The sequence below is a fragment of the Pan paniscus genome, chromosome 19 (genome assembly GCF_029289425.2).
Source record: "Pan paniscus chromosome 19, NHGRI_mPanPan1-v2.0_pri, whole genome shotgun sequence".
NCBI lineage: Eukaryota > Metazoa > Chordata > Mammalia > Primates > Hominidae > Pan > Pan paniscus.
In genome coordinates, this window is record NC_073268.2 from 10388899 (window position 1) to 10401679 (window position 12781).

Here is a 12781-nt window from a genome sequence, read left to right on the forward strand (position 1 = left end):
GTGGCCTTCCCTGCCTGGAGCTGGTTTGGAAGGTGTGGGTGAAGGTGAGAAGAAGGGTCAGGTGAGGACTCTCAGAAGGCTTCCTGTCAGCGCTGGGTGGATGCTGGTCCCATTCATGGAGACGGAGAACTAGCGAGTTTGGGCAGTTTGGGCGGGGAAGGAGGGAGTAAGGCTCTGAATGTAAAATCTTCCCTCCACTTTCCACTCTCCTGTTTGGTCTGTCTGAGACCCACCTTATACCTCCTGCCCTGTGGAAGGGGGCAGAGGAGAGAGCAGCATCCTGAGGGCCGTGGGGGCTGGTCTGCGGCCGGGGAAGCAGCTGCACGGCGTCCCTTCGCTGGCCTGGCTCGGCTCCTGGGTGCCTTTGGCAGGTGAGTTCCAGGTGAGCACTGGCCGGTGTGGCCGCCCTTGTGACTGACAGCTGGCCACACCACAGAACCCACTGTTAGATACCCTCCAGGTGGGTCGAGGAGAACGTGCCCATTTCTGTCTTGAGTGGCAGACTCTGGTTCGTTGATTTCTTCAGGATGGGCCCTGTGCCTGAGGACAGTGCTGGTGTGTGTGGGTGCGTGTGGGTGTGTGCAGATACGTGTAGGCGTGTGTGCACGCTCGCCCATGCAGGTGGACATGAGCGCTGAGGGCCCATGTGGGTGCCTATGTGGTGCCTTTTTTGGCTTTAGCGAGTTCCTATGGTAACCATGAACATGCCTGTTTTGGGATCTGGAGTCTCGGGGCGTGCGTGGCTGCAGGGAGAAGCAGGGAAGGCGAGCGCTTAGCCGGCGGTTGGCTTGATTTCATTACCAGGCACCGGGGCTGCTCCTGGAGGTACCATTTGCCAGGTGGCAAGGTCTGCAGACTCCAAGACCCATGTGCTCCTGGCCCTCCTCCTGGCCAGTCCCTGCCATGCCCAGGAAGCCCTGGTGAGTCCCCGTTCTGGTTTCTCATTGGACACACAGCTCCCCGGACTTGGCCAGGTCTTGTGGGTATCTGCTGATGGGCAGGCAGGGAGCCGGCTGGCAGCCCTGGCCAGTAGGCACCAGGAATTGGGGCTCTTCTGAGATGAGTGTGGGACAGTGGGCAGGAGGGGCTTTGCCTATTCACGGAGCCCGTGAGGGTGTTTTCCATGTGGCTGGTGGAGTGGCATGGTCCTTGTGGGTCCCATGGACAGGGCTAACCGTGTGAGTGTGAGGGTATGGGCAAGGACGCCGGAGAGGAAAATGTGGACCGGGTGGCCTGTGGCCCGCCAGCCGAGACCCAACCATCCCCGGAGGCCCCCCTCACCCCACTCAGCTCCCCGGGTCCTCATGAACCCCCAGGCCTCTGGCCATGCACTTGGGCTTCCTCGCTGGTCTCCCCAGGCCCAGAGGCCTGCTGGCCTGGCCTGGATGGGAAGACTCACGGTCCTGTGGAAGAGGCTAGAGGGCTCTGCCCGGCTCGCTGGGAGCTGGATTTGGCCAAGGCCGGGGAAGAATTGCTCCCACTTGGCTCTGGAGAAAGACTCGTGCCTCCCCAGATTGTGCACCCCCTGGTGCTTCTTGTCTACACACTGCAGACCCGTGGGTGTGTCAGGACACCCCTCTCCAGCCACCACGGGAGAGGCTCTTGATGGACAGGGGCCCAAGCAGCCCTCAGGGGCCGTACAGAGACGACGCTGGTGTCTGGGAGCGGGGTGGCACCTTCTATCCCCTTCCTCCTGCTGGCTCCTCTGGGGCAGCTAGCAGGGAGTTGGGGATGTGAGTGTCAACAGGGGCTGTCAGTGGCCCCTCTGGCTTGTGCTGGGACCCCCCCCCCGCCCCACCCCAGGAGTTCCTTCCTCTGCCTCTGAGAAGGCTCTGGGTGAGGCTATGCTGGGACCGGGGTCTGTGTGTGGAGCAGGAGTTGCTAGGGTTGGACAGAGGGCTGAGGCCCTGGTGAAGGGCGAGGGGAGCAAATGTGGACCTTGTGAGCTTTGTCTGGAGCACCCCGGCCTTCCCTCCCTGGGAGGCAGAGTCCAGAACCTAATCCCTGATGGCCTTCCCTGGGGGCGCTGGGAGAGGGAGAGGGGAACCTTCAGGAGAGACCCCCAGATCTCTGGAGTCTTTGAATCTTAGGGCTTGAGATTTAAAAAGCCAAATTAGTCTTTTATTTTTTTAATTATGCTTTAAGTTTTAGGGTACATGTGCACAACGTGCAGGTTTGTTACATATGTATACATGTGCCATGTTGGTGTGCTGCACCCATTAACTTGTCATTTAACATTAGGTATATCTTCTAATGCTATCCCTCCCCTGTCCCCCAACCCTTTTTTTTTTTTTTTTTTTTTTTTTGAGATGGAGTCTCGCTCTGTCACCCAGGCTAGAGTGCAATGGTACGATCTTGGCTCACTGCAACCTCTGCCTCCCAGGTTCAAGTGATTCTCCTGCCTTAGCCTCCTGAGTAGCTGGGATTACAGGCATGCGCCACCACACCCGGCTAATTTTTGTATTTTTAGTAGAGATGGGGTTTCACCACGTTGGTCAGGCTGGTCGCAAACTCCTGACCTCGTGATCCGCCCGCCTCAGCCTCCCAAAGTGCTGGGATTACAGGCGTGAGCCACCGCGCCCGGCCAACAAAAGTCAAATTAGTCTTTATGCAAATCTCCTGTGCCCCTACAACTAGTCACCCAGGCTGAGCTTGGTTACCTGTGGGGACAGTGAGCTCATTACCTTGTATGGATGCCTACTTTATTGCAGTACAACTTTGCTCGAAGCTGACCGCTGTTTTCATCTGGAATCTCTGTAACTGCATTGCTCGGTCCAGTCTTGACCCTTGGCCCGCACGTCCCCACTTACCCCCATTCAACAAGGTTCACCCCTCTTTCCACTAAGAGCCCTGCAGACACTGGAAGGCTGCTTTTTCACCCTGAGTCTTCCCTTCCCTCCCCTTGACTGGTCACCCTGGCCTCTGCAGCTATATTTGGGATTCCTCACCTGCCTGGGCTGATCTTTGTCGGAAGGGTTCAGGTTTTGCAGGCACCCTGCAGGAGCCCCATGGACACGAGGATGGACAGCTAGAGGCGATGGGCCTCACCCTCCTTATTTACAAATCAGTAAGCTGAGACCCTGAGCAGGGGTGCTGCTAACTTGCGATAGGACAGCACAGAGGTGGTCAGGGCAGGGTCGGGACGTGAGGGGCTGCTCTTGTTGTCTGTGACATGCTGGCCCCTGGTTCTTTTCCTGCTTCTCCATCAGCTCCATCCTTGCTGCTTTCTGACTTGGACCCTCAGCTCTTGGGCACTGCAAGAATGCTGGCCTGTCTTAGCGGATCTTCCATTTTATAACAGCAGCTGGAAATCTGTTTCTTTGTGTGTGTGTTTTTTTGTTTTTTTGTTTTTTGAGACGGAGTCTCGCTCTGTCACCCAGGCTGGAGTGCAATGGCACGATCTTGGTGCATTGCAACCTCTGCCTCCCGGGTTCAAGTGATTCTCCTGCCTCAGTCTCCCGAGTAGCTGGGATTACAGGCATGCGCCACCATTTCTGGCTAATTTTTTGTATTTTTAGTAGAGACAGGGTTTCGCCACGTTGAGCAGGCTGGTCCCGAACTCCTGACCTCAGGTGATCCGCCCACCTCTGCCTCCTAAAGTGCTGGGATTACAGGCGTGAGCCACCGCGCCTGGCCTAATTTTTGTATTTTTACTAGAGGCGAGGTTTCACCATGTTGGCCAGGCTGGTCTCGAACTCCCAACCTCAGGTGATCCCCCCAGCTCGGCCTCCCAAAGTGCTGGGATTACAGGCATGAGTCACCGCGCCTGGCCGGAAATCTGGAGTTTTAGACAAAATCTTGACAACTAACTGCAGACTTTAAAGAACAGAGCTGGCTGCAGCCTACCCTGCAGACCAGAGTCAGCCGGACCCTCTGCTCTGCTCACCTCCTTAGGCCTCAGCTCTTGTTTCTTTGTGGCTGACTCCCAAGTCCCTCTCCCCAGGTCATCCCCAAGAACAGTGCTCTTGCCCCGACCTCAGTAGCTGGCTGGTCATTTCGGCTCTGTTCACAGACTGAACTGACTCTCAATTAACCTTTTCTCTCTTTCAGATCCAGTTCTTTTCTGTCACTGGGTTGAGAAGCCTCTGAGTCATGGGGGGATGGTTCCTCCTGTCTCCCGGTTCAGGCCCATTATCTCCTGCCCAGTGACACAGGCTAATTAACCTCCTCCTCCGGTCTCTGCCAGCTGTGACTAACTCTTCATCCCTCAAGCTGGCTCGAGCTCTGCCTTCCCTGTTACTAGACCCTGGCCCGAAGGCAGACCTTGATAGTGTTGACTCTGATGGGCTTCTCATGCCAGGATGCTGGTGTAGGGACCCCCAGCCCCCATCTGGTGGGGGGCTGTCTTTGGGTCACAGCAAATAGTTTGTTCCTTCCTTCCGTCCCCCAGGACGGTGGTTCTCAAACTTTTCTACACTTTGGTCTCACCTAGAGGTGCTTTTAAAAATTCTGATGCCGGCTGGGCGCAGTGGCTCACACCTGTAATCCCAGCATTTTGGGAGGCCGAGGTGGGTGGATCACCTGAGGTCAGAAGTTCGAGACCAGCCTGACCAATATAATGAAACCCTGTCTCTACTAAAAATACAAAAACTAGCCAGGCGTGGTGGTAGTTCCCTGTAATCCTAGCTACTCAGGAGGCTGAGGCAGGAGAATCGCTTGAACCCGGGAGATGGAAGTTGCAGTGAGCCGAGATCGCACCATTGCACTCTAGCCTGGGTAACAAGAGTGAAACTCCGTCTCAAAAAAAAAAAAAAAATTCTGATGCCCAGGTTGTACCCAGTTCCAATTAAATCTGAATGTCGGAGGGTAGAACCCAGCATCAGTACTTTTTTTTTTTTTTTTGAGATGGAGTCTCGCCCTGTCGCCCAGGCTGGAGTGCAGTGGTGCAATCTCGGCTCACTGCAACCTCCGCCTCCCAGGTTCAAGCGATTTCTTCTGCCTCCGTCTCCTGAGTAGCTGGGATTACAGGTGCATGCCACCATGTCCAGATAATTTTTTGTATCTTTAGTAGAGATGGGGTTTAGTAGCCATGTTGGCCAGGCTGACCTCGAACTCCTGACCTCGTGATCTGCCCGCTTCAGCCTCCCAAAGTGCTGGGATTACAGGCGTGAGCTGCGGTGCCCAACTATACTTTTAAAAGATCCCCCGTTCATTCCAATAGGCAGCCAAACCTGGGAAGCACTTCCCCAAGGGATACACAAGTGTGGTGACCGTCAGTGGCTGGGCAATGACTCAGGTCAGGCTGGATGTTAAAATGGGCTCCTGGTGGGTGTGAGCCCCTCTGGGCCAGGGCTTCTGGTAACATTTGAGGCTGGCTGACTCTTTGTTTTACGGTGCCATCCTGTGCGTTGTAGGGTGTTGCGCAGCCTCTCTAGCCTGTATCCACAAGATGCCCACAACCCACCCCTCGCTGTGATAATGAAAATGTCTCCAGGCCAGGCATGGTGACTCACAAATCCCAGCACTTTGGGAGGCCCAGGCAGGTGGATCACCTGAGGTCAGGAGTTTGTCGAGACCAGCGTGACCAACATGGTGAAACCCTGTCTCTACTAAAAAAGTACAAAAAATTAGCTGGGCATGGTGGCACGTGCCTGTAATCGTAGTTACTCGGGAGGCTGAGGCAGGAGAATCACTTAAACCTGGGAGGCGGAGGTTGCAGTGAGCCGAGATCGCACCATTGCACTTTAGCCTGGGCAACAGAGTGAGACTCCATCTCAAAAAAAATAAAAAAGAAAAGAAAAAAAGAAAATGTCTCCAGACGTTGCTCTATTTCTGGGGCAGTGGTATAAAATCTCCCTGACTCCGTTGAAAACTACTGTTCTAGGCCTAGTAGGTTCACCTTGACAGCATTCTCAAATATTCACAGAAGAAAAGGGGCAAAGGACACCAAGTGGGGACCCCAGCTTACTGATTCATTTGTGGGCTTGGCAGTCAGGCAGCCTCTGTTTAAATCCTAACTCTACCAGCTGGGTGACCTTGGGCAAGTTACTTAACCTCTCTGTGCCTCTGTCAGTTCTGGTTTTGTTTTCTCACAATCGTGCCTCCTCTTGATCTTCAGCTGCAGCCCGAGGGTGGAACTTGCTGTGTGTGGCCGGGCACTTTCGCCTGTGGCTGTGCTGCTCTGCCCACAGGGAACATGCCTTTGCTGCCCCTTCTCTGTCAGCATCAGGGTCCACAACCTGCCCGTCCTTCCAGGGCCAGCTTCCACGCAGCTTCCTCCACGCACAGCCCCTTCCCCATCGGCATGGAAGGCTCTCTTCCTTGTGCCCCTGGGGCAGCCGGAACCTCAGGTCACATGCAGCTCCTCCCGCGCCGTGGGGATCTGGTGGTTTCTGTCTGAGTTCCTCCCCACTTGGGGTCTGAGACCGTGGGAGCCTCTAGCGTGCCCAGCTCGGGCTGTCTCACTGTTACCCAGGTGAGGTGGCTGTCCGCTCCCTACCTTGGGTTGAGCTGTGAACCAGTAGGTTACCGCAGTGTGGTACCACCCCCCCCCGCAACCTCAACACCCAGCTCATTCTGAGAGGGTGGAGTGGGCGGAAATCCGTGCCTGGCAGACCACAAAGCCACATAACTGACTTTTGTAGCCCTGCCCTGGGGTGTTGGGGGGGAGGGTTGACGGCAGCCATTGCCCCTTTCTTCGGTGCTTTGCCACCAGCAGACGCCCCGTGGAATTGAGGAGCTTTGTTCTACGAGCTCGGGAACGGGACTCGGGAGGGACAGCCCCTGTCCCACCCTGCCATGCCCTGTTCAACCCTGTCAGGCAGCTGAATGTAGGCTGGACCCATGGCTGCCCACCCTGGCTGCAGTGCAGAGTCACCTAGGGGACCGCGTTAAAATGTAGCTTCCGGGCCCCACCCTGGGGCTTGGGGATTCTGCCTCATCAGCCTGGGTGGGGCCCAGGAAACCTGTGTGTTACCAGCGCTGAGGTGCTGCTGATGAGGCAGCTGGCTTCACAGCTGCACGGGAACCAGTGCCGTTTAAAGCACTTTCCCCCACAGTGCAGCTCCAGCAGTCAGGTTCATGTACTCTGGGTGACCTGGGGCAGGCTGTGCAACCTCTCTGTGCCCCAGTTTCTTTGTCTGAGGATAATAACAGTACCTGCACGTGGGTGCGCTTGTTGTGAGGCTTAAATGAGATTATCCAGGTGAAATGGGAACAGAGTGCCTGGTACATAGTGCTCAACACATGTAACCTGCCTTAACATCTCTGACATTATTATTATTATTATTATTATTATTATTATTATTGAGACAGAGTCTCGCTTTGTCACCCAGGCTGGATTGCAGTGGCATAATCTCAGCTCACTGCAACCTCCGCCTCCCCGGTTCAAGCGATTCTCCTGTCTCAGCCTCTTGAGTAGCTGGGATTACAGGCGTGCACCACCACGCCCAGCTAATTTTTGTATTTTTAGTAGAGATGGGGTTTCACCACGTTGACCAGGCTGGTCTTGAACTCCTGACCTCAGGTGATCCGCCCACCTCGGCCTCCCAAAGCGCTGGGATTACAGGCGTGAGCCACCGCACCCGGCCCCATTTCCGATATTAACAATAGCCCTGGGCTGTGCGGTCACAGGTGTAACTGTGCGATGTGCCCTCGTGCCTGCAGGCGTACCTACACAGGCACACTGAGCATTGTGTACCGGGACCCAGGCCTGCCTGCTGAGGACAGATACGTGCACAGGGAGCATCCCTGTGGTACATGCATGGACGCAGTCACTGGCTGGACGTGGTCAGAAGGGCAGACGTGTGTGTACACAAGGCCCAGACGAGCGGGTTTTTATTTGATTCACACTCTGACCTTATTCCTCGAGTTAGCAGCACCTGGGCTGAGCTCTGGGAGCCCAAGGTGCCCCTTGTTTCCATAGCAACCATAATGTGGTAAAATTAGGCAGGGGAGGGAAGAGCTGGAAGAGGCCCGAGCCGGCTCCGGGGGCATCCTGCCTGCTAAGGTCCTTTTTTCCACATTGCTGACCATACAGAGGTGCTGTTTTGTTTTGTTTTGTTTTTTCTTAGGATAATGACATGCAAACCTCTGAGTACTCATGACTCAGAATTGACACTTGTTAACATTTTGTCTCATTTTCATCAAACCCTCTTATTTATTTATTTATTTTTGAGACGGAGTCTCACTCTGTTGCCCAGGCTGAAGTGCAGTGGCGCGATCTTGGCTCACTGCAACCTCCGCCTTTCGGGTTCAAGCGATTCTCCTGCCTCAGCCTCCTGAGTAGCTGGGATCACAGGCGCCCGACACCACACCTGGCTAATTTTTATATTTTTTAGTAGAGATGAGGTTTCACCATGTTGGCCAGGCTGGTCTCGAACTCCTGACCTCAGGTGATCCACCTACCTCGGCCTCCCAAAGTGCTGGGATTACATCAAAGTCTTTTTAAAAAACCGTGTTAAAATATACATATTATAAAACTTACCATTTAAACCATTTTTAAGTGCACCATTCTGTGACATTAAGTACATTTACAATGCTGTGCAATGATCACCATTATTTCTAGAAGTTTTTCATCATCCCAAACTGAAACTTCGTATACATTAAATAATAACTCCCTATTCCCTCATCTCCACAGCCCCCTGCAGCCACCATTCTGCTTTCTGTTTCTATGAATTTGACTGCTCGGTGAACTGTGTATAGGTGAAATCACACAATATTTGTCCTTCTGTGTCTGGCTTATTTCACTTCCCATAATGTCTTCAAGGTTCATCCATGTTGTAGCGTGTGTCAGAATTTCCCTTTTTTTTTTTTTTTTTTGAGATGGGGTCTTGCTCTGTTGCCCAGGCTGGATTGCAGTGGTGTGATCTTGGCTCACTGCAGCCTCCACTTCCCAGGCTCAAGCGATTCTCGTGCCTCAGCCTCCTATGTAGCTGGGATTACAGGTGTGCACCACCACACAAGGCTAATTTCTGTATTTTTAGTAGAGACAGAGATAGGGTTTCGCCATAATGGCCAGGCTGGTCTCGAACTCCTGACCTCAGGTGATCCGCCTGCCTCGGCCTCCTAAGGTGCTGGGATTACAGGGGTGAGCCACCATGCCTGGCCTAGAATTTCCTTTCCTTTTAAGACTGCATAATATCCCATTGTTGCATGTATCACATTTTGTTTATCCATGCGTTCACTGATGGACATCTGAGTTGCTTCCGATTTTTTTTTGCTGTTGCGGATAATGCCACAGTGAACGTAGGTGTGGAAATATCTGGGTCTCTGTTTTCAATTCTTTTGGGCATCTATTTAGGAGCAGAGTTGCTGATCGTATGGCAATTCGATGTGTAATTTTTTTTTTTTTTTTGAGGCAGGGTTTTACTCTGTCGCCCAGGCTGGAGTGAAGTGGCATGATCTCGGCTCACTGCAACCTCCGCCTCCCTGGTTCAAGTGATTCTCCTGCCTCAGCCTCCCAAGTAGCTGGGATCACAGGCGCCCGCCACCACACCTGGCTAATTTTTGTATTTTCAGTAGAGACGGGGTTTCACCATGTTGGCTAGGCTGGTCTTGAACTCCTGACCTCAGGCAATCCAACTGCCTCAACCTCCCAAAGTGTTAGGATTACAGGCATGAGCCACTGCGTCTGGCCTCTATGTTTAATTTTTTTTGTTTTGTTTTGTTTTTGAGATGGAGTCTGGCTCTGTCGCCCAGGCTGGAATGTAGTGGCACAATCTCAGCTCACTGCAACCTCTGCCTCCCAGGTTCATGCCATTCTCCTGCCTCAGCCTCCCGAGTAGCTGGGACTACAGGTGCCCACGACCACGCCTGGCTAATTTTTTGTATTTTTAACAGAGACAGGGTTTCACTGTGTTAGCCAGGATGGTCTCAATCTCCTGACCTCGTGATCCGCCCTCCTTGGCCTCCTAAAGTGCTGGGATTACAGGCGTGAGCCACTGCGCCCGGCCTCTATGTTTAATTTTTTTAGCTTTTTTTAAAATTAAAGAAATAAAACACACACATAAAGTTAAGTTCCGGTCATCATTTCTGCTTGCCTCCGTTCCTCTATTTCTTCCATCCATAGGGGCTACCATTAGCAGGAATTTTGTGTTTTCTCTCAGCCCACTTTATTTATTTATTTATTTATTTATTTATTTTTGAGATGGAGTCTCACTCTGTTGCCCAGGCTGGAGTGCAGTGGTGTGATCTTGGCTCACTGCAACCTCCGCCTCCCGGTTCAAGTAATTCTCCTGCCTCAGCCTCCCAAGTAGCTAGGATTACAAGTGCGTGCCACCACGCCCGGCTAATTTTTGTATTTTTTTAGTAGAGATGGGGTTTCACCATGTTGGCCAGGCTGGTCTTGAACTCCTGACCTCAAGTGATCCACCTGCCTTGGCCTCCCAAAGTTTTGGGATTGCAGGTGTGAGCCACCGTGCCCGGCCTCAGCCCACATTTTTAATGCTTTCACATTCATACACAGGTATCTAGAAACATTTATAGTTTTTGTGTGCATTAAAAATGGACATACCTGACATCCTTTTGAATTTGCGTGAGGTGGCATTCTGGCGCTAGATTGCCTGGGTTCAGATCTTGGCTCTGACACGCAGCAGCTGTGAGACCTCAGGCAGGTTCCTTCATCTCTCCATGCCTCCCTTTTCTAATCTTTGAAACTGGACTAATAGCAAAGCCTGAAACCTACTGCAAGGGTTGTTTTGGAGATTGAGTAAGTTTATACATGTCTAGTGCCTAGAACAGAGAGGGGATGTAGCAGACACAGGATGGATATATTACCATTATCGTTCCGCATGTGTGTCTGTCCACATGGTTGTAAAGTCTATATATATATATTTTTTTTTTTTGAGACAGAGTCTCACTCTGTCGCCCAGGCTGGAGTGCAGTGGCGCGATCTTGGCTCACTGCAAGCTCCGCCTCCCAGGTTCACGCCATTCTCCTGCCTCAGCCTCCCAAGTACCTGGGACTACAGGCGCCTGCCACCACACCCGGCTAATTTTTTTTGTATTTTTAGTAGAGATGGGGTTTCACCGTGTTAGCCAGGATGGTCTCGATCTCCTGACCTCATCATCTGCCTGCCTTTGCCTCTCAAAGTGCTGAGATTACAGATGTGAGCCACCATGGCTTGCTTTTTTTTTTTTTTTGGAGACTGAGTCTTGCTCTTCTGCAGTGTAGTGGCAGGATCTTGGCTCACTGCAACCTCTGCCTCCTGGGTACAAGTGATTCTCTTGCATCAGCCTTCCAAGCAGCTGGGATCACAGGAGCATGCCACCACACACTTTTTTTTTTCTTTTTTGACGGAGTCTTGCTCTGTCACCCAGGCTGGAGTGCAGTGGTGCAATCTTGGCTCATTGCAGCCTCTGCCTCCCAGGTTCCAGCGACTCTCCTGCCTCAGCCTCCTGGGTAGCTGGGATTACAGGTGCATGCCACCATGCCCAGCTAATTTTTGTGTTTTTGGTAGAGACGGGGTTTTTTGGCCAGGCTGGTCTTGAACTACTGACCTCAGATGATCCACCTGCCTTGGCCTCCCAAAGTGCTGGGATTACAGGCATGAGCCTCAGTGCCTGGTGATAGATCTAGTTTCTTCTCTCTTTCTCCTTTTTTTTTTTTTTTTTTTTTTGAGACAGGATCTCACTGTTGCTCAAGGTGGTGTGATCCTGGCTCACTGTAGCCTCAACACCCCCAGGGCTCAAGTGATTCTCCAACCTCAGCCTCCCATGTGGTTGGGACTACAGCATGCACCACCATGCTTGGTTAAGTTTTTAAGAAATTTTTGTAGAGATGAGGTTTCACCATCTTGCTGTCTCAAACTTCTGGGCTCAAATGATTCTCCCACCTTGGCCTCCCAAAGTGTTGGGATTACAGGTGGGAGCCACCACTTCTGGCCTAGTTTTTTCTTTTTGGTGCCATGCATATTAATTTGTACAAATAGATCACATTTTTTTTTGTATCCCCCATTGATCCCCTCTTGCTGGACACCTAGGTCGTTTCCATTTTCTGATATTGCAAGCAATGCTGCAGGCAGTGGCTTTCCCCTTGCCTGGCCCTCTGTGCGTTTGTGTGAGGTCATGAGGGGTACCTAGAGGTGGGGCTGTTGGGTCGCAGCTTTACTGGATGCTGCCAGATTGCCCTCAAGAGAGGACTTAGGCTGGGCGCGGTGGCTCACGCCTGTAATCACAGCACTTTGGCAGGTCAAGGCGGGCAGATCACTTGAGGTCAGGAGCTCGAGACCAGCCTGGCCAACATGGCAAAACCCCATCTCTACTAAAAACACAAAAATTAGCCAGGTTTGGTGGCGGGTGCCTGTAATCCAGCTACTAGGGTGGCTGAGGCAGGAGAATCACTTGAAGACGGGAGGCAGAGGCTGCAGTGAGCTGAGATCTCATCACTGCACTCCAGACTGGGCAGCAATGACAGACACCGTCTCAAAAAAAAAAAAAAAAAGAGGACTTAGTATTTTCACTCCTGCCAATTCTATGATTCTATGAGAGTCCCATTCCCCACGTCCTCGCTGATGTTTGATTTTCATGTTGATTTGAGTGACAGGAGCATATTTTATTTTATTTTATTTTGAGATGGAGTCTCACTCTGTGCAGTGGCACGATCTCGGCTCACTAAAATCTCCGCCTCCCAGGTTCAAGCAATTCTCCTGCCTCAGCCTCCCAAGTAGCTGGGACTACAGGTGCCCACCACCATGCCCGGATAATCTTTTTTTTTTTTTTTGTATTTTTAGTAGAGATAGGTTTCATTATGTTGGCCAGGCTGCTCTCGAACTGCTGACCTCTTGATCTGCCTGCCTCGGCCTCCCAAAGTGCTGGGATTACAGGCATGAGCCACCGCATCC

At 52.4% G+C, this 12781-nt stretch overlaps 1 protein-coding gene across 18 annotated transcripts in view; it reads left to right on the plus strand.

The window, feature by feature from the left end:
- Nucleotides 1-12781, plus strand: part of RAP1GAP2 (RAP1 GTPase activating protein 2) — a 291369-nt gene that overhangs the window by 58272 nt on the left and 220316 nt on the right. Inside the window, exon 1 of one of the 18 annotated variants that reach the window (XM_034941270.3) lies at nt 783-920. The exons of the other annotated variants lie outside the window; for them this stretch is intronic. Within the exon in view, the coding sequence (XP_034797161.1) occupies nt 868-920 (53 nt within the window). The 5' untranslated portion in view covers nt 783-867. Of the gene's footprint in view, nt 1-782; nt 921-12781 lie in introns of those variants that run through there. 18 annotated transcript variants of the gene reach the window in all.